This window comes from Dama dama, chromosome 10 (genome assembly GCF_033118175.1).
Source record: "Dama dama isolate Ldn47 chromosome 10, ASM3311817v1, whole genome shotgun sequence".
NCBI lineage: Eukaryota > Metazoa > Chordata > Mammalia > Artiodactyla > Cervidae > Dama > Dama dama.
This window is the reverse complement of record NC_083690.1, coordinates 3,084,805-3,109,404: the sequence shown is the minus strand read 5'-3', so window position 1 is coordinate 3,109,404 and position 24,600 is coordinate 3,084,805. Positions and strand designations below refer to the sequence as shown.

At 63.7% G+C, this 24,600-nt stretch overlaps 1 protein-coding gene across 8 annotated transcripts in view; it reads right to left on the bottom strand.

Annotated features, from left to right (window-relative positions):
• The window catches only part of MAPK8IP3 (mitogen-activated protein kinase 8 interacting protein 3), a 42,462-nt gene that overhangs the window by 4,862 nt on the left and 13,000 nt on the right, over positions 1 to 24,600 (bottom strand). The window contains exons 2-20 of one of the 8 annotated variants that reach the window (XM_061152511.1): positions 24,342 to 24,462; positions 22,174 to 22,244; positions 21,901 to 21,992; positions 19,423 to 19,446; positions 17,304 to 17,448; positions 14,118 to 14,361; positions 13,854 to 13,956; positions 13,515 to 13,633; positions 6,604 to 6,661; positions 6,181 to 6,333; positions 5,439 to 5,520; positions 4,284 to 4,414; positions 3,796 to 3,852; positions 3,536 to 3,706; positions 2,840 to 2,966; positions 2,413 to 2,508; positions 2,145 to 2,303; positions 1,510 to 1,675; positions 1,096 to 1,278 (exon numbers count right to left, since the gene is read on the bottom strand). In XM_061152511.1, coding sequence (XP_061008494.1) covers positions 1,096 to 1,278; positions 1,510 to 1,675; positions 2,145 to 2,303; positions 2,413 to 2,508; positions 2,840 to 2,966; positions 3,536 to 3,706; positions 3,796 to 3,852; positions 4,284 to 4,414; positions 5,439 to 5,520; positions 6,181 to 6,333; positions 6,604 to 6,661; positions 13,515 to 13,633; positions 13,854 to 13,956; positions 14,118 to 14,361; positions 17,304 to 17,448; positions 19,423 to 19,446; positions 21,901 to 21,992; positions 22,174 to 22,244; positions 24,342 to 24,462 — 2,302 coding nt within the window. The remainder of the gene's footprint in view (positions 1 to 1,095; positions 1,279 to 1,509; positions 1,676 to 2,144; positions 2,304 to 2,412; positions 2,509 to 2,839; positions 2,967 to 3,535; positions 3,707 to 3,795; positions 3,853 to 4,283; positions 4,415 to 5,438; positions 5,521 to 6,180; positions 6,334 to 6,603; positions 6,662 to 13,514; positions 13,634 to 13,853; positions 13,957 to 14,117; positions 14,362 to 17,303; positions 17,449 to 19,422; positions 19,447 to 21,900; positions 21,993 to 22,173; positions 22,245 to 24,341; positions 24,463 to 24,600) is intronic. The other 7 variants (XM_061152515.1, XM_061152512.1, XM_061152516.1 and 4 more) reach the window with 7 other exon arrangements.

Genomic DNA, 24,600 nt, shown 5'->3' with positions numbered 1-24,600 from the left:
CCCCGGGCCCAGGACTCACCCTGGCCCTCATCCAGCACCGGGGTGTCCCCCGGGCCCAGGTCTCACCCTGGCCCTCATCCAGCACCGGGGTGTCCCCGGGGCCCAGGTCTCACCCTGGCCCTCGTCCAGCACCGGGGTGTCCCCGGGCCCAGGACTCACCCTGGCCCTCATCCAGCACCGGGGTGTCCCCCGGGCCCAGGTCTCACCCTGGCCCTCGTCCAGCACCGGGGTGTCCCCCGGGCCCAGGACTCACCCTGGCCCTCGTCCAGCACCGGGGTGTCCCCGGGGCCCAGGTCTCACCCTGGCCCTCGTCCAGCACCGGGGTGTCCCCCGGGCCCAGGTCTCACCCTGGCCCTCGTCCAGCACCGGGGTGTCCCTGGGGCCCAGGTCTCACCCTGGCCCTCGTCCAGCACCGGGGTGTCCCCGGGCCCAGGACTCACCCTGGCCCTCGTCCAGCACCGGGGTGTCCCCGGGGCCCAGGTCTCACCCTGGCCCTCGTCCAGCACCGGGGTGTCCCCCGGGCCCAGGTCTCACCCTGGCCCTCGTCCAGCACCGGGGTGTCCCCGGGGCCCAGGTCTCACCCTGGCCCTCGTCCAGCACCGGGGTGTCCCCCGGGCCCAGGACTCACCCTGGCCCTCATCCAGCACCGGGGTGTCCCCCGGGCCCAGGTCTCACCCTGGCCCTCATCCAGCACCGGGGTGTCCCCGGGGCCCAGGTCTCACCCTGGCCCTCGTCCAGCACCGGGGTGTCCCCGGGCCCAGGACTCACCCTGGCCCTCATCCAGCACCGGGGTGTCCCCCGGGCCCAGGTCTCACCCTGGCCCTCATCCAGCACCGGGGTGTCCCCGGGGCCCAGGTCTCACCCTGGCCCTCGTCCAGCACCGGGGTGTCCCCGGGCCCAGGACTCACCCTGGCCCTCGTCCAGCACCGGGGTGTCCCCGGGGCCCAGGTCTCACCCTGGCCCTCGTCCAGCACCGGGGTGTCCCCCGGGCCCAGGTCTCACCCTGGCCCTCATCCAGCACCGGGGTGTCCCCGGGGCCCAGGTCTCACCCTGGCCCTCGTCCAGCACCGGGGTGTCCCCGGGCCCAGGACTCACCCTGGCCCTTGTCCAGCACCGGGGTGTCCCCCCGGGAGGAGCAGTTGCTGCGTGGTACATTGCAGCGCGTGGCACAGCCCACCAGCGTGATGCCCGCCAGCACCCCGTCCGCGCCTGAGTCCTCGGGGTTCACGTCGCTGTCCAGGAAGATCTCCCCTGGAGGGTAGTCGCCGTCGCTGGCGGCTGGAGGGAGTCACAGCCGTCACCCCGCTCTGAGGAGCCCCCGTGACACCCCCAGCTCCAGTCCTAGTGCGGGCGTCTGGGAGGGGAGGGGCCGCTGTGATGCCACCCCACCTCCTCGTCCCAGGTAAGCGCCGCACTGGGGTCTCCGCCTGTGTCAGCAACAGGACGGGGCAGGACGTGACCGCCACTGAGCTCCCCCCTGGACGCACGCTCTGGGGACCCAGCACCCACCGGGGATGCTGGAGATGCAGAGCACGTGGGCATTGCACACGGTGAACTGGTCCACGACGGTGCCCGGCTGGTTGGCGTCGATGACCACCACTTTGCTGGTGGTCAGCGTGCTGGTGAGGATCCACACGCGGCTGGAGGTGGCATCCGCCTCGGGGAGCTCCTTGGCCTGTTTCCAAGCACAGGGACCGGCTGGGGCGCCCACTACTCCGGCAGCAACGGGGGCCAGTGAGGGGACCCCACAGCCTCTCAGGATCTGGCCTTGCCCGTGGCCTCAGGGCACCTGAACACCCTCCCCTGTGGCCAGGACGGCAAGAAGGCAGAACTGTACTCTGTGTCTAGGTCCAGGCACTCAGGGCCTCGCCTCCCCAGAGGAAAGCTGAGCTCCCAGCATTAAGGCACTGACTCCCATCTCAAGCGGAGGTGAAGTGAAGCCCCAGCATCCAGCCCCTAGCCCAGCTCCCCAGCAGGCAGAGACGCTGCTCCAGCCCCGCTGCCCTAAGCCTCCGCCCCTCCTCGCTGCCCCGCCCACCCGCAGCGGACCTCAGGTGAGCCGGGTCTCCGGCCACTGTCCCCAGCTGTCCTCCAGACTGGGCGCGGCAGAGCCCTCTGGTCGACAAGATGCCCGCTACCCTGACCTTCTTCTTCTCGGGGGACGCGTGGTTGCTTTTGGTCTCTCCTTCTACTTCCCGGTCGCAGGTCAGAGGGTCGCGGCCCGGCGCGGGCTTGACTCCATTCCCAGGGCCGTCCTCACTAAGCTTCCAACCGCTCAGGTTGACGCCCGCGGCACACCACAGCTGGGGGAAGGCGGCCGTGAGGTCCGGGAGCCGGCCTCCCCCCGCTTCCCTGCCCTCCTGGACGTAGCTTCTGGGGACCTCTGCCGCCTGGCGCGCTCCGGGGCCTCACCTTCATGGTCGGGTCCTTCTCCACCAGCGGGCGGCAGTACACGGGTACCGGCACATTCTTCATGCGGGTGTCCTCCTGGCCCCCGTTAGGACTCAGCTGCAGAAACAGGGCAGCGCGCGCTGTGGGCGCCAGGCCCGGCCGGCTCACCGGCTTACGGCTGCCGTCCGCTGCCGGGTCCTGCGGGCGCGCACTTGGGACCGCCCCGCCCCTCCCACGCCCCGCCCCAGCTAGTACTTGGGATCCCGCCACGCCCACGCCCCCGCCACGCCCAGCACGGGTTTGTACTTGGGGCCCCGCCCACGCCCGTACTTGGGACCCCGCCCACGTCCCGCCCCAGCACCTGCTTGTACTTGGGGCCCCGCCCCAGCACCTGCTTGTACTTGGGACCCCGCCCCGACCCCGCCCCGACCCCGCCCCGCTCCAGCACCTGCTTGTACTTGGCCGGCAGACTCCAGCCGCAGGCCTGCAGCCGCCCGTCGTCGTTGCGCACGTGCTCGCGCACCTGGCGGTACTGCTCGCGCTTCTGCTCCCGCCGCGCGGACGACGTGCAGTCGCTGGCGGGGAAGGGCGGGTGGGTCACTGGGTTTGCGGGAGGGCGCCCGTGCCCCGGGGCTTCCCCTCCTGGACCTGCACCGCCTTCGCCGGGCGGGCATCTGACGGCTCGGAGGCCACTCCAGCAGCTGCCCCGGCCCAGGTGCCCCTGTCGCCGTCACCCCTCCTTCCCCTTCCCTTCTGGGGAAACCCCCACAGGCTTCTGACCTTGCGCATAATTACCCATTCGGCCCTGGACCCAGATTCTTAGCTTCAAAACTAAGGACAGCACAGAATTCCAAACACAAACTCATTCCCCAGGAAGAAGCTTAAAGTTGCAGGAAAAGTTCCTGTCAACTCCGAGAATCTCTGTGGAGCAGAGGGTGCAGGAGTGCCTGGTGGGGCCTAGGGTCGCTGCTGGCTGCCTGGTGGGGGTCACCAGAGGAGCAAGGTCCAGCCCCTGGGGCCACGCGGAGGGAGTGGGGGCAGCACGGCCTCGGCCAGGGATGCCCAGTGCTCCCATGGGTGTGCACCTTGGTGGGACCCAAGAGCAGCACGGTGGGGGCCGGAGGGGAGGGCCTGGGAGACTCACTCATCTGGGAAGAACTCCAGGGGCCGGCTGCCCGCCGAGCTCTGGCACATGCCGTGGTTGCGGCGCTGGCTGAAGCCGGCTGTGGTGGGCGACTTGTAATGGATGTTCACAGAGGGGTACGACCGCTTGGCTGGAGGCGGGCTGGACGAGGAGCTGAAGAGGCGGCTGAAGCTGTCGGCGAGGCACAGGAGTGAGGGCAGGCCCGAGGGGCGGCCTCCCCAGCGGCCACTGCCCACACCCGCCCATAGCCCCCAACTCACAACTGCCAGATGGTGGACTTCTTCTTCTCCTGGACAGACGGGTGCTCGCGGGATGCTCTGCAGGGAAGGGGTGGGGGAGAGGCCCTGCTCAGCCTGGCCCAGCCTGACTCTGCCCTGCCCAGTCCAGCCAGCCCCCACGCCATCACTGGGCCCTCCTGCCTCCCTTGCTTCAGACCCTCCCCCTGGACACAGGCATGGGAGCATCAGATGAGAGGGGCTCCTGGGTGTCACCCATCACTTCCTAGAGGGACCCTGCTGCACTGGCCCTGATGTGCCCCAGTCTCTTTCTAGCCCAGAGGGTGCATCCCCTGGCCAGACCAGGGCTGCACCAGAGGCCCGGCTCTGCCGGTCCCTGCAGACCCACCAGGGAGGACCTGGCAACCTCAATCCTTCGGGAAGAGAGAGGGAGGGGGAGGTCAGCCTCAGTTCCCTCCCCAGGACCTCTGAGAGTGATCCCCGCCCCTGGCCGCAGGAGCCTGGAGGCCCACCTGATCATCTCAGTCCACCGCACGGCCTCCTGCAGCTCCATCAGCCGCTCCTTGTACTGGTTGCGCTCCATGAGCACGCGGGCCATCTCCACCCGCGTGAAGCGGCGGCGCTGCGCCATGGGGATCTTGTCCTGTGGGGAGAGTGCCGCTGCTCAGCCGTGAGCGACTGCCTCCGGGAGTGGGCGCACCCCAGGGCGGTGTCCCCATGGGCCCAGGCAACGCGGTGGGGAGGGCTGGGCACGGGACAGCACCACCCATCCAGGAAGGGTCCCCTTCTTCCTGGAAGGCCACGTGGCACACTCCAGGGCCACTACATGGTGTGTTTTCCTGGAAGCTCCTGGCAACCTCAAACGCCCCCAAGGCTAACAGGTGGGACCGGCCCATGGGCACAGCAGTTTAAGAGAGGATCTGGGGGAGGTCTGGTGAGCAGGAGCTGGGTCACTATGTCAGAACTCATTGCTTGAGGTACCGGTGGAGCTGCCGTCCCTGGCAGAACCGTGTCCTCATGCAGCCCTACCTGGGGTTGCCCTCCCTGAGTGCCCCCACTACCAGCACTCGGAGTTCACAGGTGTGCTTGCAGCCTCAGGCTCCATACAAGGCAAAGGCACCGATTGGGCGCCTCCCTCACCAGGTGGGTGGGCCTTGGGGAGCCGCAGCTGCCCAGGACACCTGTGGCTCTGTCCCCTCCTAGAGTATCTGGAGGTGGGGGCTGCATAGGGTGGGCCGGTGAGCAGCTAGTTTCCCAGGTGCTGGCTGTGGGACTGGTCTCCCAATAGGTGTGTCAAACGACCCCAGAGTAACAGCTGATGAGTGTGAGGTTAGCATCCAAACGTCACCCTGGGTTAGATGCCCAGGACCGCCCTCTGTGTAAGGAGGGCAGCCAGGTCGCTGGGCCGGGTGAGCAGGGAGAGCCCGCCTGTGACTGCGGGCAGCCCACAGCTACTAGCACCTGGGTGAGGGGGCATCCCACAGAGAGGGGGGCTGGTTCTGACCTCATAGAGTCCGGGGGTGGGGTGCTGCTGCTGGGTGCAGGCTTCACACAGGAAGCATGAAGAGGGCCCAGAGACCAGAACTAGGGCATCCCGCTGACCGCCCCAACACGCCCCGCCGCGCCCCCGACCCCACCCCGCCCCACACGTTAATAGTGGAATATACCAATTCTGTACAGAGACAGCTGCTTACATCCTCCACCTCTTCTTTGGGCTCACGGTGGGCAGTGATGGCCTCCGACTTCACTCTGTGGCACGAGGATGGAAGCGGGGCGGGAGTGAGGCCCCCCGGGCACTGCTCGGGGCTGTGTCCCACCTCTCAGCTGCTCGCAGGGCTCTCCCCTCAAGCTCTAGGCCCTGAGCATTCCTGCCAGCGCCCTGGGCTCCCCACGCCCCTGCCCATGTGCTCCCCGAAGCCCGGCCAAGGAACAGGACCTCCAGGCAGCAAGCACTGGTGGGAAGGCAGTGCTGACTGGGGGAGACCTGGCCCTGGGCCCCACAGACCCCGCACAGGCGCCCCCTGCCTCGGGCCCGCCCCTCACACCTCCATTTCCTGTCTGCAGCCAGAGGCACCCGGTAGGGAGAGCGGGGTGATGATGGAGGAAAAGGCCACAGGGAGGTGCAGAGCGCTGAGGGGGACCCCAGCCATTCCTGGGCTGACTGAGGGCGAGGGCAGGGGGCAGCGCCGGGACCCACAGCGCCTAGAGGCCCTTTCCCCTCTCCCGTCCTCCTGAGTGAACGGCTGCTCGTGAGGGAGGCGGGAAGGGCCGGCTCAGCCGCTGGATGAGGGACACCCACGACGGAGCGCTGTCCCTCTTGCAGGACTCCCGCAGGCGAGAGGAAGGCGCGCCCTGGGCGGGGCCGGACCCCGCCCTCAACGGGAGCCCCGCCCCGCGGGCCACGCCCACCTCCTCAGCTCCTCCTCCAGGTCTTTGATGCGGTTCTCCAGTCTGAGCTTGGCCTGCCTGGCGGCCTCCAAGTCCCCCTTCAGCGCCTCCTGCTCCCCCGACAGCTGGTCCACCTTGGCGATGAGGTCGTTTTTCACCACGTTCAGAGCGTTTCTTTGAAAAGGCAGAGAAAGGCGAGCTGCTGTGTGCATTGAGGAATGGGCTCTCAGAGGGGGCTGCCCACCCTGGTGATCTGAGCACACATACCCTGGTCCCAAAAGTGAATGAGCGGTGACAGGTGGGGGTGAGAGGCTGTGACCCCCACCACCCTCTCCCCAGGAGGGTGGGCTCAGTCCAGTGGGTTTCAGTCCATGTTTTCCCTGCAGGCCACGCTGCAGGCTGGGTTACAGGAGCCCCTGGCCCGTGGAGGGAGGGCATTCTTACTTGGTTTCTAGAAGCTGCGAGTTCTCCAGCAGCAGATTCCCCACTTCCTTGCCCATTCCTGAAACAAAGGGCACGGAGTTGTCACATGTGCCTGGTGAAGCCAGACGCTGATGCCCATCCCTGCCTCAGAGTAACAAACGTCCCCCTGGGGGAGGGGGCACAGCCCATGCTAGAAGGACCCTACCCCCTGGGACTGACGTGAGGGGCCAAGGACCAGAGGCCCGAACTGCAGGAAGACACCAGGCTGGGCCACCCCGGTAGAGGCCTCTGCTGGTCACAGCACAGGCTCTTCACCAAGCAACACAGTCGGGGAAGGACCTGCTGCGTGTGAGCCCGTGGAGCCTCAGCCTGGCCTCTGTGGGGCACTGGGCAGGTCCCCAGGTCCTGGTGGACTCCGCAGCCCTGGGCTGACTTCTGGAGCTCAGTGATGGGAATTGCGGCTGTCTACTGACATGAAGTCTGCACATCAGCAGGGCCTGGAGGGCACCCCGGGGGCCTCTGCACACCCTCCTCCATCTCTGCCCACCCCGCCCAGCATCACCACCCTCCCCCAGCAGCACAGAGGCTGACGTTGTGATGGGACAGGGCCCCGGGCCCAGGGGGCGGGATGGCCCATGGCCTCAGCGGGCTGGGAGCAGACCTGGGGCACCTGGCCCGAGGGTGGGACCCGCAGGGGGCAGAGGCAGGGGTGAGGAGGGCAGCACTCCCAGGGCGGGTGTCTGGTGGGGGCCCAGGAGGCCACAAAACCCTAGAGCACGGCTCATCCTTTAGGACAGCCTCCGGCGCAGCCTCCCCCACAGCCTAACGCGGCCGTGGCACGAGGTGACCCCACACAGGGTGCCCAGCCTGGGTCCCCTGCTGTGTCCATTCCCAACTCCCCGTCCCCAGCGGGGCCTGCCTTCTCTTCAGGTGGGACACAGCTGGCCCCGGGCACAGGCCTTCTGAACTAACGGGGCTCAGAGATGCTGAGGCCCCCCAACCCACCGAGGGCCTGCTCCGAGGGGGTCAGGTGCCCACTCGACACACCTGCTGGGGGCCCCCCACCCCCGCCCAGAAGCCACGGCCCTGCTGCCCCCAGGCGCCCCTCATCAGGCTCAACAAAGCAAATGGCTTGGGAAGCGTGGGGGGGTGTCGGGGAGGCAGAGGAAGCCAGAAGTGGGGAAACACGTACTGAACCGGGACCTCGGCCTTACCAAAAAAATCATCGCGCACTATGAGCGCCGTCCCAGTCCCACGGGAGACGGGCGACCAGGGCGGGAGGAGAGGGAGAGAAGAGAAGCGCGTTAAGCCCGTGTGATGAGCAGGCGGGGGAGTCGGGGCTACTGCTCGTCGGGTTAGGGGTGCATGCGGGAGCAGGAGGGCGGGGCAGAAAGGTCACCCTTGGGCAACACAGAGGCCCGCCAGGCCAAGAGCGCCAAGGGGTAGGGGAGGCTCAGGGCAACACAGCAGACATCTGACAGTAATCTCCTTGGAGGGGGTGGGGGTTAAAGACGGGGTCTCTGCAAATGAGGGGGAGCTGTGCCCAGGCCCCGGTGCCTTTGAGTGGGTGTGTGGGGGATGACCATCTGTGGGTGGTCAGGGCCCCAGAGCCTCTGCTGAGAGCAGTCAGGCATGGCCGTGGCTCACGTGCCCTGGGCAGAGGACCCCTGACTTCCAGGGTGCACCCAACAGAGGGGAGGCACCCCAGAATGGGGCCTGCATGCGGTGTCCAGTTAACCATCGGCCCTGCAGAAGCTGAAGAGATGGCCTTGGAGGAGAGGCCGGGTCCAGGGCACGGCAGCTACCCCTCACTTGTCGAGGTCCCAGTCTGCGGGCCAGTGGAGCAAACCAAAACAAGCTTCGGAGCAGCAGTGGGCTGGTAGCAGAAGCACATGTGCCTTGGTGGCTGGGGCCGGGGTCAGGTGGGGACGGGCTGCAGCTGGGGTGCCCCAGGGTGCCACCCCTCCACCGGGACACCACCGCGGGGAAGAGGGGGCAGCAGGCAGACAGCAGAGGTACACACCTGAGAACTCCCCTGCAGCCACGTCCAGCGAGGCATGGAGAGACCGGGGGAAGGAAGCGACAAAGGTCAATTGGTGACTGAAACCAGCAGAATCAAGAGACACTTGTTAAAGAAAAAGCAGCAATGACCAGCCACTTCTGTGTTGAAGAGCCCGAAAGAGTACAAGCGGACGTCCCCAGGCCCGTGGGCGCCAACTGCCACCCAAGGCAGGGCCCCCATGGCAAAGGGGAGGCCGGGACAGCACGGCTGTCAGTCCCCGGGCCTGGGGCAGGCATGGCCCTCTCTGCTCCCCTCTGCCATCAGGAGGGCCACCTCCCCCCCCACCCCACGTGAGGCCAGCCTGTGTGTGGGGGTGTGGTGGGTGCTGGGCGTCCAGCCTCACAAGCACCCCCAGAGTGGGTGAGCTGCCGACACGGACCTGGCCTTGGGGGTGGGGGACCTGGCCAGCCCAGGTCTAGGCGAAGGGCAAGACCTTGGGTCAAGGACAGCCAAAAGACCAGGGCCCTCTCCTTCGCCAGGAGGAAATCGCTGAGTCAGGATGGGATGGGGTGGCCCTTCTTTGTGCCAAACTGCTCCCCACTACCCAGCTGAAGACCTGATGAAATGATACTCTTCCGTTTGGCTCACTTCACACAGAAAGAAATAGTATAGTCACTTGACGGAAGGGACAAGTGATGGAATCTGCTGGAGGCACTGTCATTGCTGCCTCCAGAACCTGGTGTTCTCCTTCTCAGACCTCTTTCTACAAAGACATCACTTTTTAAAAAACAAAATCTCGACTGCACTCCCCATGGTCTTGGGCAACGTGCTCCAACCATCACCTTGAAAGCATCCAGGTGGAGATGCCCCACTGTTTGCCGCAGCTCCTCTGATAGGCGTTTCGAGCCGGGTCTGTGCAGGCACCATGGCACGCGCACGGGCTCCTGGGGGCACACTTGGCCCTATCAGAGGAACAGTGGTCTCGCTCCTGCAGGCCCCGCCGGCCTCCACATCAGCCGTCACCTCCCACCAGCAGCACGGACAGTACCCGCTTCATTTTCATCAATCGTTTGAGGAGAGAGTTATCGCTATACTCTCATGGTCCATTTCCGTGTTACTCCTGAAGTTGAGCAGCTTTTCAGGTTTGTGGATCCTGTGAATGTCCTACTTTATCCTCTACTCATTTCCTGCTGTATGTCACGTCTTTTAATGTTAATGATGGAGACCATATGTATATAGGCTTTGGTCATGAAGAGAGGCGCAGATTATGAAAATACTCTCTGATACCCTCTTCCAGTTCTATTATCCTTGTATTTTTACATTTCGATCTTTATCCACCTAGAAATTAGTTGCGTGCACGGTGTGAGGTTAGATTAGACTTCATTTTTTCCAAGTGGCTATTCAACGAGTTCGGTACATATGCTGAGTCAGCCACAATCGGGCACCTTCTGGCATCGGTGACGGGGACCGGGCTCCCCGTCGCTGACACGTCCTCCAGCTGAGCCGGACTCTGGGCATAAGAGCAGAGCCCCAGCTCACCGGTCCAGCTCATCCCTGGACACAGGGCCGGCGCGCACTCTGGGGCTCCGTCCACGTGTCCCGAGAGCTCTCCACCCTCCTCAGCTCCTCAGGGCTGCCTGCCCTGCCTGTGCCCCTTGCACTGAAGCCTCCAGAAAGGCCCCCAAAGGCCCGTCGCCCCCAGGAGCAGGGTCTCATTCCAGCAGAGCTGAGTGGTGCCCGCCGAGAGGCCTTCCACCCGACAAAGTGCCAGGACTCAGGGTCCCACCCCAGCTGAGAAGACGGCTCTCCCTGCAGCCCCTCAGAGCAGACTCATCGGAGGTGCTGGTTAGGACCTCCCGTGGGAAGATCAGGTCAGGCACTCCCGCTCCAGGCAACCAGCCCCAGGAGCCCTGTGCGCATCACACTGGGAGCCGGTGACCCACCTTCACCTACTGCTTCAGTCCTGTGGTTCCAGGTAACACTCAGTGGTGTGCAGTTTACAGGGAGTGACATTCAGGGCGGTGCCGCCTGAAGCACAGGAGGTGGCCAAGCGCCACAGCATCTGCCAGCCCCAGGGGCGCCGAGGTGGGAGGGCAGGGACGGCCACACTGCGAGAGTGGACCCACCGTGGGCGCGGCAGCTGTGGGCACGGCGTGGCGGGCAGGTCTGCAGCCGTGGGCGCCGCAGGGAGAGGCCAGCTCTGCAGCCTGGGGCTGTGGGGCAGGAGACCTGGCCAGCGCGAGGGATCGACACCGGCAGGCCACCTAGCGCCGCCAGGTAGCGAGGAGGCCTGTGAGCTCCAGCGATCTCTAAGAACCAGGGGAGGCACCATAAGTGAGGCAGAAGCCTCAGTCCCGACAGCCAAAAGGGAGATGACCCAAATGCCCCTCGGTGGCTGAACGGAGACATGAAGTGTGGTCTGTCCACACACTGGAACGCTATTCAGCAGCAAAAAAGGAATGAGATCCTGACACGCTCCTACGCGGATGAGGCTCAAAGGCATTCTGCTAAATGAAGGCGGCCAGATGCACTGACATGAAATGCCCAGGAAGGCGCGTCTGCAGACGGGAAGTAGAACACTGGCGCAGGGCCGGGGGATGTGGCAGGGACCGCTGCCTGTTTTCGGGGGGCAGGAAAAGTGTTCAGAAGTCACATGGTGAGGAGTGCACAGATCCAAACTCATGCTGAAGGTGGGTAGATCGTGTGGCGTGGAAAGCCCACCTCCGTAAAGCTGTTGGTCGGGGCAGGGCCGCTGCCTGGGCTGGGTGTGAGGTCAAGCCCTGGCTCTGCCTACCTCACCCTTGTGACCCTGGTTTCCTCATCTGGGACATGGGCCACCAGCAGTGTGAGGGGTCGACGGCGGCCATGCAGAGTGTGCTGGCGTCCCTCTTCTCGTAAGGACCGTGATGAGCGCAGGAATCTTGCCACATGACCCAAAGGGGAAAGGCATGAGGCGCGGGGCCCAGCGTCGTCCCTGAGACCTCCGCCATCAGTGTGGCCGGGAGCCGGCCTCTGCCCCCGACAGGGAAGCGCGCAGTGTCCTGTGACTGCACAGTCCCCGAGCACGCCGGGCCCTGCTCTGAAAGCTCTGCCAGCCCCTCGCAGCCTCCCCAGCGGGAGGGCGCTCCCTCCAGTGACTGCAGCTGGATCCAGGTGCCTCCTCCCAGGCATGCCGACCTGCCGCCTGTCCCCATGAGTCCACAGCTGTCCCGGGGGGCCCACGTCTAGAAACCTCTCCTGAAGACATCACTGAACACTCGGGCAAAGACCCAAGCCTGCAAGTGGCTATGAGAGTGGAAGTTGAGCAGTACAATTTAGAACCAAGGTGGGACCCATCAGGTCACTTGCAGTCATGTGAAGGTAAGATAAGTCTTAGTCATTCAGGGGAGTGTTACAATCAGCCACAGAGAACCGGCCGGACGTAAGTGGCCGCCCCACACCCTGGGTGCACGTGCTGGTGAGGCGATCTCTCATCACGACACGGCGGGGGCGGGGGGCTGCTTTGGTGTTTACTCTCTTCTCGGCAGGGTATGATAATTATTTAACATTACTACCAGCATATACCCTTTTTCCAAAAATGAGAAAAATGCCTAAAAATTAAATTTATATGATATTAGCTGAAATATGTAAAAAAAGAGTAGAAGGATGTCAAAATATTAAAGGTGATTGTTCCTAATTAGTAGATTTTTTTTGAGTACTAATCATTTTGTACATTTAAAAATATGTATTTTTATATAATGCTTACAAGAAAGATTCCATTAAATATACTTATTGCCCAGAGCGAGCATCCTTGTCTTATCCCTAATCTTAGAGGGGACGCTTTCAGCCTTCCTGCAGAGTGTGAACGTACTCCCCAGTCCTGCAACATGCGCCTGACAACTGAGACGGTGGAGCGTTTCACGTGCTGTGTTTCACCACACCCCGATACACACAACTGTGCATCCACAGCTGGGCACAAGCCGTGCTGCTGCTGAACCCCCGGTGCCCGCCCCGAGTAAGAGTCGACTCCTGGGAACCACTAGACACAGAAGGCGGGGCTGTGCTGGCTGAAAACGCCAGCAGGGCCCCCTTCATCTGCAGGTCAGGCCCAGTGGTGTGGGCAACTGGCAGGCCGGCCGGGCGGCGCTGTCCACCCGGGGACCCGTTGTGGAGATGCCCCGAGTGCCCCTGGGCGTGTCTTTTGGGGGAGAGACAGCAGCAGCAGGACTGACAACAAAAACTCTGGGATGCTGGACAGCCCTGCCTGCTTGGGCAGCAGCTGGTCAAACACCATCACACGTCAGAAGGCAGGGCTCCCAGATGCCGCTGGAGGATTGCTACCAGCCCATTGGCCCCCACGGCCAGAGGGAGCAGCTGTGCTGGCTCCAGCTGCTGCCCCAGCCCGAGGAGAAATGAGAGGACCTTCCCCACCCCCGGGGACCACGGCCCCGATGCCTGCCTCACTGGCTTGGAGTGGGATGGATGCTTCAGGGATGAGGCCGCCTCTCCAGGCTCCGCTCTGGACCCAAGCCGGGTCTGGAGGGGCGGAACCTGGGAGACTGCAGGACTTGCCACCACTGCCCTGAGGGCCCCAGCCTGACCTCTGGGCTACACGGGCTCTCTCTGCACCATCTCAGACTCGTGGAGGGTGCTGACTGCCTGGGCACATTCCTTGAGAACTGGAAAAGCTGACAACGGCCACCCTCCCAGAACATCTCCTGAAGTTGGGAGGGGCTCGGCGCAGGGGCCGCTGAGGACTCCCGGGGACAGGACTGTTCTTGGGGTGACGGTGTCGTCTGCAATTAGTGGCTCAACTCCGTGAGCACCGCAAACCCCGCAGGGCGGCACACTCCACATTTACAGCTGGTACAAAGAACTTCCTGGCTCACAGAGACTCCGCCCTCATCACAAACAAGAGCACCCACAGCAGGCCCCGGGACGGATGTGTTACCTAGCAGGTCCGCCCCTTCATCCACGTCTCCGATGACCTCAGAGCCTGCCGTCGACAGCTCGTGGTACAGGGAGTCGGTGTTGATGCCAAAAGCCTTGTTCACGATTCCCTGGGTCGGGCTGCGAGGACACACGGTGATGGAGGCCAGTGAGTGGGCAGCACCGCCGGGCGGGGTGTGGAGACACCCCTGTGGGGCCGTGACACTGGCACCGCCGGCACAGGGGTGGGCGTGGCAGGTGCTGGGTCAGCGCCCCAGGCGTTCCTCCCCCACCCGAGGGGCTGCGGGCACCTCCCTCGGGGGCACCAACCCCCAGCACGGGCTCTGGGCCCAGCGAGCACCTGCTGCCTGTGCGGTCCAGGCGGGGCTCCCGGCCCATGTCCAGCTCTGGGGTGGAGTCAATGATGTCCTGGACATCGGACCACTCGTCACTGCTGCCCATGCCTGGCGGACACAGTGGAGCCTGGGTTGGGGGTGGCCGGGGGCTCCTGGCACCCCCTGTGGCTGCCCTGGGGCCCCCTTCTCCAGAGACCCCAGGCCAGGCCAGCGTGGGCGGGAGGGTCAGGGGAGGCTTCTTCTGGGGGGCCGGGGGCCGGGCGCGGTACCTATGCTGACGTTGCGCATCTCCTGTGTGACCTGCACCTCCATGTTTCGGCTGTTGCGCTTCTCCCGCGCCCGCTTGCTGTTCCTGGAGCCGCCGTGGTCGCCCAGCGGCTGCGGGCCCTCGCTGAGGGGCGTGACCGCGGCCGAGGGCACAGAGGACGTGGGCGTGTTGGACTTGGTCCCCGTGGTGCTGGGCGTGGCCGCCGCTGAGGACTGGCCCGACTCGGACATCTCGTCCTGCGGACACTGGGGCCAAACACAGGGAGAGGGAGCTTGAGGCGCGGGCCTCGCCCCCGGGAGGCCGGGCGGGCGGGTATCTTCCCCTGCCTTGAGGCCCCCTCACTTGGGGTCTTTGCCACTCAGCTGCAGTAACACAGCACTTGGGGCCGGAGCGAACGGGACAGGGGGACACTTCTCTCCCTCCGGGCTGTCACTCGGCTCATCCGGCTGCAGCCTCTGCCTCTCCAGGGGCAGCTACAGCTTATTTAAAAGGTTTCCCCAGGCCTGACACGAAGTTATGTGGACAGGGCCAGTGACCCCTTGCAGCCAGAGGGTAGACAGAGCTAAGCCACAGCCCGGGGCAGGGCAGAGGCCCCCCAGCTGGGGAGGGGGCTGCGGAGGCCAGCGTGCCTTCTGACAAAGCTACCGCTCCTCTGCGAGGCCCTCGAGGGCAGACCCCTCTTGCCCTGGCCACAGTCAGGGGCTGTGACGCCCCAATCCTGCCAGCGCTGGCCCCTCCCCAACAAAGAGACACCAGGGGATGGGCTTCACTTAACCTCCACGGCCCAGCTGAACCAAAGTTTGCCTTCGACACCTGCACAAATGCAAACAAGTTGAAACCCAACTTCCACAGAATGGGATGTCCCCCAAATATTTCAGGAGTACAAAAAGATCAGATTAGTCAAAACTGCCATCAACTGTCAACCTTAAGGATCTCCCTGGAGACAGAACACGCTGTCTGAATACTGTGCTCCCCTCCATCCATCTTTCCTGGGGAACCTCAACAGCAGTGGCCCCTGATCTTCTGTGAGCTGAGCCCGGGACCCCACAGTCTCTCGCCTGTGCAGAGAAGGGGCACAGTCTCAGGGCGGGGGACAGCCGCAGAGGCCCCTCCAGGCACACGTTCCCCCTGGTGCTCCCAGAGGACCTGATGGTGGGCGTGCGGCCTTCTCCGTGAAGCTGGAGGGAAGCTGGGACTCCGGCCTGTAACTAGGCAGGGCTGACTGGGCTCCTGGGGCCGCCTCCAGGTGACCGGGGGTCAGAGCTGGTTGGGAACTTCTGAGATCTGCCTTGCCCCGAGCAGCCTGGTCACCCCGGGTGCCACCCCTCCTGGGCTGAGGCGCCTCCACCAGGAGCCGCACATCTGCGTCACCGCTAGGAGGGGCTTCCACCCCGCCGGCTGTGTCCCCAGGGGACACCTGGTGGTGTCCGGAGACACTTGTGGTGGCCAGAGCCAGAGCTGGGGGTGGGTGGAGGTGGGGTGCCCACCACACCCCACAGGGCACAGGACGGCCCCCCAGCCGATCACACTTGGCCGCGTTGCCAATGGGCCGCGGTGAGAGGTCGCCTGCAAACACTTTTGATTTGGGTTTGGGCTCTGCAGGCTAGGGCCAATTTGTAAAGGACAAACCCCTTCCTCCTCACAGCACCGTGCATGTTGCAGGCCTCTGTGATGGCCCCGTGTGCACTGTCTGCCTACGTGACAGAGGCGCATGGGTGACCCATGGGGAGGGTTCCTGCTGGTGCCTGAGGAAGGCAGTGCGTGAGGCTGCTGCCCCGGGATTTCACAAGGACGGGGCACCACATGAGCCCACGCCACATGGAAGCACACATTTCCGGACCACCTGACTCGACGGCCATGTGCCCTGCCTGTCTGTGACTTGAACGCTTTTGCTCCCTGGGCCTCCTGACCCTGGAGATCGCTGCGGGGCAAGGCGGCATCACCAGGCCTCCCTGGCTCCCCGAGCTGTCTGTCGCCCTACAACAGGCCACCGCTTACCCACAGGACACTTCCCCTGGCCACCACTTACCTAAAGAAACCTGCCAACCTCTAACACCAACGTGCAGCAGTGGCCTCCAAATGCAAAGAACCCACATCCCAGCGGCCGTGCCTCCCATGAGGAGCCACAACTGTTTGGTTAAAACACTGAAAGTACAGTACATAAAAACAAAAAACAAAACAAAACAACAAAGCAAATTAAAAAATTAGGAAAACCTGAAAACCTACAGCATAAAATAAAAGGAACTTAAAAGTAATTGTTAAAGGAAATCAAACAAAACACACCTATGAACTAAAACATAAAAGACTATGGTTTATTAAGAGAGGACGATTTCAGACAACGCAGGAGGAGAGACGTGGTGAGGACATGGGGGGCCGTCCGGGAGGCCCCCCACCCTGCAGCTCTGAGGCTCACCTGCCCAGCAGGAGCCCCGGGGAGCCCTTCTGCCCAGACCCCACTTGCCAGCGGGACCCTCAGTAACTGGAGGGCGCAAGGCTCACTCCGCAGAACAAACGCAGAGAGAGTGGGGTCATTTTCCAACGCAGCTGGTGGCTGGCAGCCTCCTGCAGCCCAGCCGGGTGCTGCAAGGCCGGGGGAAGCTACAGGAAGGCCTGGGCCCGGGCCCGCCCCCCGACCCGGAGGCCAAGGGCTCTGCTGCCCACGGGCACCCCCTGACAGCCTGTGCAGGGCATCACCAGACCCAGGGCGGCCTCGTCTCCCCCAAGGTGGCCTCCTCACAGGCAGGGGGGCCGTGGCCTGCTTTCTCCAGGCTGATGCAGCCCATAGACCAAGATGGGCAGACAGTGCCAGGGGAGCCCTGCACAAGTGCCTGCCCTTGGCCGTGCGGGACCCCCGGGGGGCGCTCAGTAAGCTGGGCAGCCCGGATGTCCACCTTCTCAAGCTTGGGTCTGGAGGTCATCGGCACAGGCAGGCCAGGGAGAACAGCCCAGAGGAGAGAAGCTGCCCCCGGCCTCTGGCCGTCTCCTGGCTGGAGTGCAAACCTCGGACGCCAGGCCCACGCGCGGGGAGAAGCCTGGTCTGGGGTGTGGTGAGGGATGGTCAATGTGCTCAGCCCTGCCCTGGGCTCGCCCCGGCGCAGGCAGCATCCCGCGGCGGCCGGGACCCGTGCGGACCACACCCCCCTGGACACTGGGGCGACGCCCGCGCTCCGTGGCACGGCTACGGAACCTGGTAGCTAGAGCTGAGCTGCAGCTGGCCGAGGTCACTCAGGCGCCAGTGGTCCCCTGCAGGCGCGGGCTTGCCCCCCATCTGCGCACGTACCGAGCCGTCGGCCAGGGGGAAGACGCTCAGGGACGTGGGGCGCTCCTTCCTGCTGAAAGGCAGAGAGAGAACAGGGAGGGGTTAGAGGACGGGCTCCCGAGGCAGGGCTGCAAGCCCCTCCTGGACGTGCGGGTGTCCAGGGTGCAGCCAGGGCTGCTCCCCCCGCCGCCCCCGCCCAGGGCTGCGTGGGCTGTGACCGTCTGGGCTGGGTGTCTGAGACCCCTGACCCTGCTGACTGCGGCCAGGCAGACTAGCCTGCTCACTCGCCCAGGGCACCTCCACTCCGCAGTGGTCCCTCGTTCCATCCCCGTCACAGCGTTACCACCCCTTCCTTTGCGTCCACTGTAAATAGACGCCTGCGCGGCAGGGCCTACGACGGCCCTGTGGCTTCACCAGCGGCACGCCTGGCTTCTCCTCGGCCCAGCTTCTGCCTCCAAGGGTCAGGAGGGGTCAACCTTTCTCCCCTGCTGCGTGTCCCGTCACTGCTCTCAGGAGCCCTGGGTCTGGAGTAGAGAGCTCGCGCTCTCTGCTTTTTTCTCACTCCCAGTGGTTCTTCCTTTTAAAGCTCCGCAGGCAAACTGGGAATGTCCAGTAAGCTGGGTGGAAGCTCAGGCCACCTGCCGTGGCTGTTCAGTCCCTGGAAGACGCTCCGGGCTGTTAGTGGCGAGGGCACAGAGCCAGGCCCAGGGTGGTGTGGAGTCCACGCTGCTCAGAGCCCAGCGGGCCAGGCGTCTGGACCTGTCACACAGGCGCTGAGGTGGGGTGGCGAGGCTGCCTCGGGGGTCCCCAGGGGCTGGTTCAGAGGCTGGGCTGTCTGGAGGGAGGTGGGGGCTTCTTCACGGCACCTGGTGGTGCAAGTGGTGGACAGGCAGGTGGAGCGGCCAGGGGCACGAGTCCGGGCAGGAGGTCTCTGCCGGGGTCCCCCACGGCTCCGGGGCTGGCACGGCTGGGGTCCCCGCTTCCTGCCTGTCTGTCCTGCTCAGGAGGACGCTGCCCTGCAGGGGCCCGGCTGTGTCTTCCGGAGCTCTTCTGTGGGGGACAGAGCCAGAGGAGGCCTGGGGGGCTGGACGTCTCCTGCGGACGATCCTCGGCGCCTCCTCCGTCGGCCCTCGTCTCCCGAGACAGATGGCACTTTCTACAAGGCTCAGCCATTGCTTAGAAGGAGCTCAGACAGCAAGCTAGGCAGGCTGGGTCCGCGGATCCATCACAACGCTCTCCAGGGCTGTTTGCTGGCCGCAGGCCCTGGCCCCGGGTGTCCAGGGAGGCAGCACGGCCTGCAGGCTCCTCCCTGGGGCTCCCAGCCCCTGCTCGCTGCTGCTCCTCCACGGGGCTCCTGTGTGGGGGCCTCCTCTCCTCGGGCCCAGCTCTGACGGGGGGCTGCACACCAGGGTCCTTCGGGCCAGGCTGTGAGCAGGTGCCATGGGGCAACGTGACGGTAGGGGCAGCAGGGGCCACCTGCCTCCCAGGTTGCACTCTTCTCTGTCACCCGCCTCCACAGCTCTGTGCACGCACGGATATGGCCAGGCCCAGCTCCCCGACGGAAATCCTCACAAGGGATGAGTCCCACATGCTCTCCCCTCTGAGCCTCGGGAGTGTTTGCTGGGGATTGCCGTTGGCTGGCCAGCCAGAGCCCTGTCCGACGCTTGGCCACCATGTCCTCCTGTTTCAGCCCCATAGCTCCCCCGGGGGACGCCGATGCTCGTCCACCCGCAAGGCTCCAGCCTGAGAGGGCCACGCGGCTCACAGGTGGCATGCCCCTGGCTCTGGGCCAAGCGACCACACTGGGCTGCCTGACGCCGGGTGCAGGGTCTCCACCGGCACCTGCCGCCTCCTGGGGTGTGGACGTGAGGTCCGGCTGCGCCGGTGGGGCCTGCATCGCTCCCTTCTCTGGGACCCACCGGGACCCACCCGCCCTCCTCAGCTGCAGGCCCTGTACACGTGCGTTCAGAGCCTCCAATCGATGCGCGACCCCGGCGGCCGTCCAGGCTCCCCCAGCCCGAGGCCTGGGGACAGCCGCGGGCTTTACCTTCTCCTCCAAGACTGGCGAGGACTGCGGGGCGGCGACACACAGGTGGGACGGCAGACGGCGGGGGCGGCACACAGTGGGGGCGGCACACAGTGGGGGCGGCACGGGGCGGGGGTGGGGGGCGAGACAAGAAGACAACATTAGAGGGTGACGTCAGGGCTGGGGGCACGTGTGGGCACATGGAGAGGAATGGGCCCCACGGGGACAGACAGACGTGGGACGTGCAGACGCCTGCTCCAGACGGACACAGGACACACAGACACACACCCTCTTGGCTTGGACGGCAGGCGGCGCCCACTCAGACAGGGTTGGGGTCGAGCGTCCTCCCCAGACACCCCAGCACATGCGGTCACACCCGCCACGTTCGCGGCTCAAACACGCTCATCAGTTTTATTCTAGACATACAGGTTCATGACACCAGGCCAGGGGTGGCGGAAAACGTCTGAGGCTCAGGGGCCAGCGCTAAGGAGGAGGCCCTCCTGGGGGGGCCCCAAGGGATCCAGAGTTGCAGCAGGACGGGGTGTACCCCACAGAAAAGCGGGCCTTCCCTCAACCTGCCGTACGGGCCCCAGCGGGATGGTGCTCCCTCTCCTCTTATCAGGGCGCCGTCTGGACACGGGGCCACATCTGTTCACCTCAAGTCCGCCAGGGGCTGTCAGACACACACGGGGCCCCGGAACCTCTCAATCACAGCCCAGGTCCCAGCGGGGCTGCAGGGCAGCAGAGCCCAGTCCCACAGGCTGCCGCAGGCACGAGCAAGCGAGGCTGTGCCCTGCAGTGAAGGTGACGCCAAATGCGGCCAGCCAGCTGGCAGGGCAATGGGCACGGCCCAGGCACGGCCCTGCCCTCAGCTTCCCACAGAAGCACTGCTCTGGCCATCCCCGCCAACACACACAGGAAGGCGCCTCTTCACCTCCAGGACACAGAGGGCATGGGCAACAGCCCCCACGCCGCTTTCTGCAGGCAGGGGTCTCCTCCCTGGGGCTCTGCTCGGGAGGGATCTAGCAGAGCCCGAGAGCCTGGAGAGGGTGACGGTGAGGCCACACCCAGGAGGACAGGACAGGGGCCCCAGAACTACAGAGGGAGCCCCCGACTTGAGGCTGGCACTTGGCGCGGTCGCTTGGGAAGTCCCTCCATGACTCGTGGCAGGTGTGAGGCATCCGTGGTAACGGGCAGCGGCAGCCTGGAGATGGACATTGCCCACCTTCAGACAAACCTGATCCAGAAGCAACATCTGCAGAGGCTGTGTATCTGAACAAACTCTGGTACGTATTCCCTCGCTGAACTCACAGAGCCGGGGTCACATAATGACCCCGGACACCCTCTCCTGGGGTGCTCGCATTTCCAGAAAGGAAACATCCTCAGCAGCTGGAGCCCCTCTCCCCACCAGAAGCAGCGAGACCATCTGAACACAGGCTGGGGGTCCTGGTGCCCATCCTTGCCAGGCTCTGCCAGGCCTTGCAGACACATTGCACTTTGGTTTTGAATCCGAGGACTCAACAGCTGTGCCCACCACACCGGGCGAGGGGCTGACAGGCCCAGCATGGATGGGCCTGAAGTTTCTTGATTGCAGACATCATGCACCAAGGAGGCGGGCGCTGAGAAACGGAGCCTTTACAGGACGGACTGGGGGCTTTAGGCGTTCACGGAGGGAACAAAGGGCCACAGCTGCAGAGGCAGCTCCATTGGGGGCAGGGCGCGCTGGGGCCCAGCCTGAGGCCCCTCCTTCTTCCTGCAGCCTGAGAGCCGCCCCGCACAGGCAAGGCCTGGGAGAACTCTGACCGCGCGCTCCCTGGGGACGGGGGTGTGCTTCTGTCCTGACTGAAGATGGACCAGGAGCCTGGCCTCTTCAGGCGTCTCTGTTCCCCAAATGAAATTGGTGCGCGGTACATAGCTGTGTCTGCTGGTCCCGAAGGTGAGGGGCCTCCCCACTCCTACAGCCAATTCTCTCAATGCGAGCTGGTTGTGGCCGACGAAGTCAGCGCAAACACGCACACACGCATCTCACAGGGAGTCTTCATCCCCAACCCATCCTGGTGGATCCTGTTTCCTTTATGTCACAAAAGAGAAGACGAGGTGCAGAAGCACGTGGTGAACTTTAACACATCGCAGAGGACGAGGCCAGGGCTGGGCACCTCCCGTTCCTGCTGACCGGCCCCAGGCCGGGCGTCTCCGCTGGGGGCAGAGCGGCTCCTGGTGCCACCCCAGCTGGCATCCTGTGACTCACACTCTCATGCTCTGCGCACACCTGCAGTGACTGCCGAGTGCTCTGAGCACTGGTTTCGAGGCTACAAGTAGATTTTCCCGAGTAGGTGAATTCACCAACCACGCTGTTCCCCCGGGCACTCGTGACTGCCCGTGGCCCCGTACCCCGCTGGGCGCCTCCTCAGCACACAGCCCCGCTCAGGCCACACACTCCGATCAGACACCCCCTTCCTGAGCCTGGGGTCAGGGCGCTGGGGTGCAGCTGGCTCCTACCTCCGCCCTGGCAGGCTGCCCTCCGTCTGGCTGTTCCCCCCGACCTGCTGCATCTTGGACCTCTCGATGTGCTCCACGTAGGTCTGGATCATCTGTGGGGATGACACGTCCGCGTGAGCGCTGCCTGCCCGCCCCGGCTGCTGCTCTCAGGGCTCCGACAGAGGAGGAGGCAGAGTGCAGGGACCAGGCGTCAACCGCGTGGGGTCCACGGCCCGCCGGTTCAGCAGGGGCGCCCCGGGAAGACAGAAGGTGGCCAGGCTGGGCAGCACCCACCTCCGTGTGCCGCTGGTGCAGAGCGTTGTACTCCTTCTTCATCTCCGACTCCCGCTCCTCAAGCCGGGAAACTGGAAGACACAAGCCACCCGCCTCTCCAGGTCACAGCCTGCTCCGGGCTGGCCTGCCGGGGGCAGAGGGCTGCAGACAAACCCACGTCTGGCGCCCACCCTGGGGACACGAGCAGGCGGGCCCTGAGCACCCTTGATCCTGCTCCGAGAGGGCCAGCGGGGGAGACTCGCACGGGCCTCAGTCAGCAGGCAGCTCCCAGGTACGGGCGGAACCCACGGGCATGCTGAGCTGCGGCGAGTGTGGACAGGAAGTGAGCGGGTGGTTCGTGGACAGAGGCTGAATTCGGAAGTAAGCAGCCTCTGACACACGTTCAGGAGAAGAAAGCCCAAAACACAGGGTGGAACACACCGTGTCCCTCGCTTGGACCCGGGGCTGGAGAGACGGGGTCACAACCACGCCATCACCGGGCTGCGGCACTGGAATGGCCCCCTGCATGCTCTGGGAGTGCCCAGACCGCCTAGAGGGCCACCCCAGGGCCACCGGGCCACAGATACCCTGTGCCCCGGGCCTTCATTCCAGCCGCAGCCTAGCGGAACTCTGTGCAGAGCATGCGATGGGGCATCCTTTCCCTGGTCCTGATCCCTGGCGCTGACCAAATGGAAAATTCAGAGTGTGGTGTGGAACTTATATGTGTTTTCCTTCTAAGAAAAGATGTCCTGTGCGCTCAGTCGTGTCTGACTCTTTGCAACCCCACGGACTGTAGCCCACCTGGCTCCTCTGTCCAGGGAACTCTCCAGGCAAGAGTACTGGAGTGGGTGGCCATTTCCTTCTCTGAGAAAAGGTGAAAAGGTTTCATATGTGAAAGTATTCTAAGCAAAGGGAGCGTGAAGGATTCTGTGGAGTTACAGAAAGGGTGGATCTATGCCAAACTGAAATGGGCCCCTGCTTGTTCCCGCCCTGCAAAGACGTGTGTGTGTGTGTCTGTCTGTGTCTGTGTGTTTGACTCTACATGTCTCTGTGTCTGTGTCTATGTGTCTGTCTGTATCTGTGTCTGTGTGTGTCTATGTGTGTGTGTCTGCACGTGTGTGTGTGTCTGTGTGTGTGTGTCTGTGTATGTCTGTGTGTGTGTCTGTCTGTGTCTGTGTGTGTGTGTCTGCACGTGTGTGTGTGTCTGTGTCTATGTGTGTGTGTCTGCATGTGTGTGTGTGTATGTCTGTGTGTGTGTGCATTGCCGTGGCCACCGGTCACCTACACGCTCACCTACAGCACCTGTGGGGTACTGGCTTCAGCAAATGGCCTTCATGTCTTGGTCTGGGATATGATAGACCCAATCACCAAATCTTTTTTTTTTTTGATGTTAACTTTTCAGAGGAATGAAGGCACCTGTTATCCAAGGTAGTGAGGTAAGGCAGCAAACTAGGCCTCAGCCATCCACACCTCTATCACAGAAACCTGAAATTACAGGGGTCCTTATAACTTTGACAGTATAGTTTTTTTTCCCTTAATATTTGCTTATTTGGCTGTGCTGGGTGTTAGGTGTGGCATGTGGGATCTAGCTCCCTAGTCAGGGATCAAAGCCGGACCTCCTGCACTGGGAGCTCAGAGTCTTAGCCACGGAAGCCACCAGGGAAGTCCCTGACAGCATAGTTTAAACAATGACTTCTAAAGCTAAAATAATATTTTTTATTAAAAACAAAATGCTTTTCTCGCCTCTCCTTGCAACGGAGAGGGTTTTCCTGTAAGCATCCTCCTGGGCCAAACCTTCCCCAGGAACTGTCCCTACAAGCACACCCTGTTTCGGTTCACAGAGGAATACCCGATCCCCAGGAGCACTCACGGGAGCCCCAAACCACCGCTGGGGAGCCTGTCCTGAAAGGCCACACAGAGATCACAGACCGCTGCATTTAGGGCCAGACTGCAGCATTAAGCAAACGTGCTCTGTCATCAGAGGGACCTTATTTACGTACTTTATTTCCACAGAGGAGTTGAGGCCATTGACAGACACACAGCCGTGTAAAGAGAGAAAACAAATAACTAAGGGACTCACAATGAAGATGAAATGCGGCTCTCATAGCTCAACCTCCCTCCCAGTTGGGGCAGGGCTGAGGACAACAAGTGCGTTCAAGCACCATTTCCTCCCTCTGGCTCCGACTTACTCTGATCTGCATAGTTTTTGGCCTTCAGTTCCAGCTGGCGGGTCTGGAACTCATAGTGTTCCACCTGGATTTGCAGCTCTTTCTTCTCTTGTTCCAAGGCATCTTCAAATTCGATAAATTTCTATACGTGCAAGGAAGAGAAATAGCAGGTGTCGTAAACATGGGCGGGTCAGATGACATCGGCCCCTCAGAAGGGGAAGGGCTTGGACTCGAAATGTGGGCCCCCCACCCCAGAGTCCCTTTCCTTCCGTCCACCGCC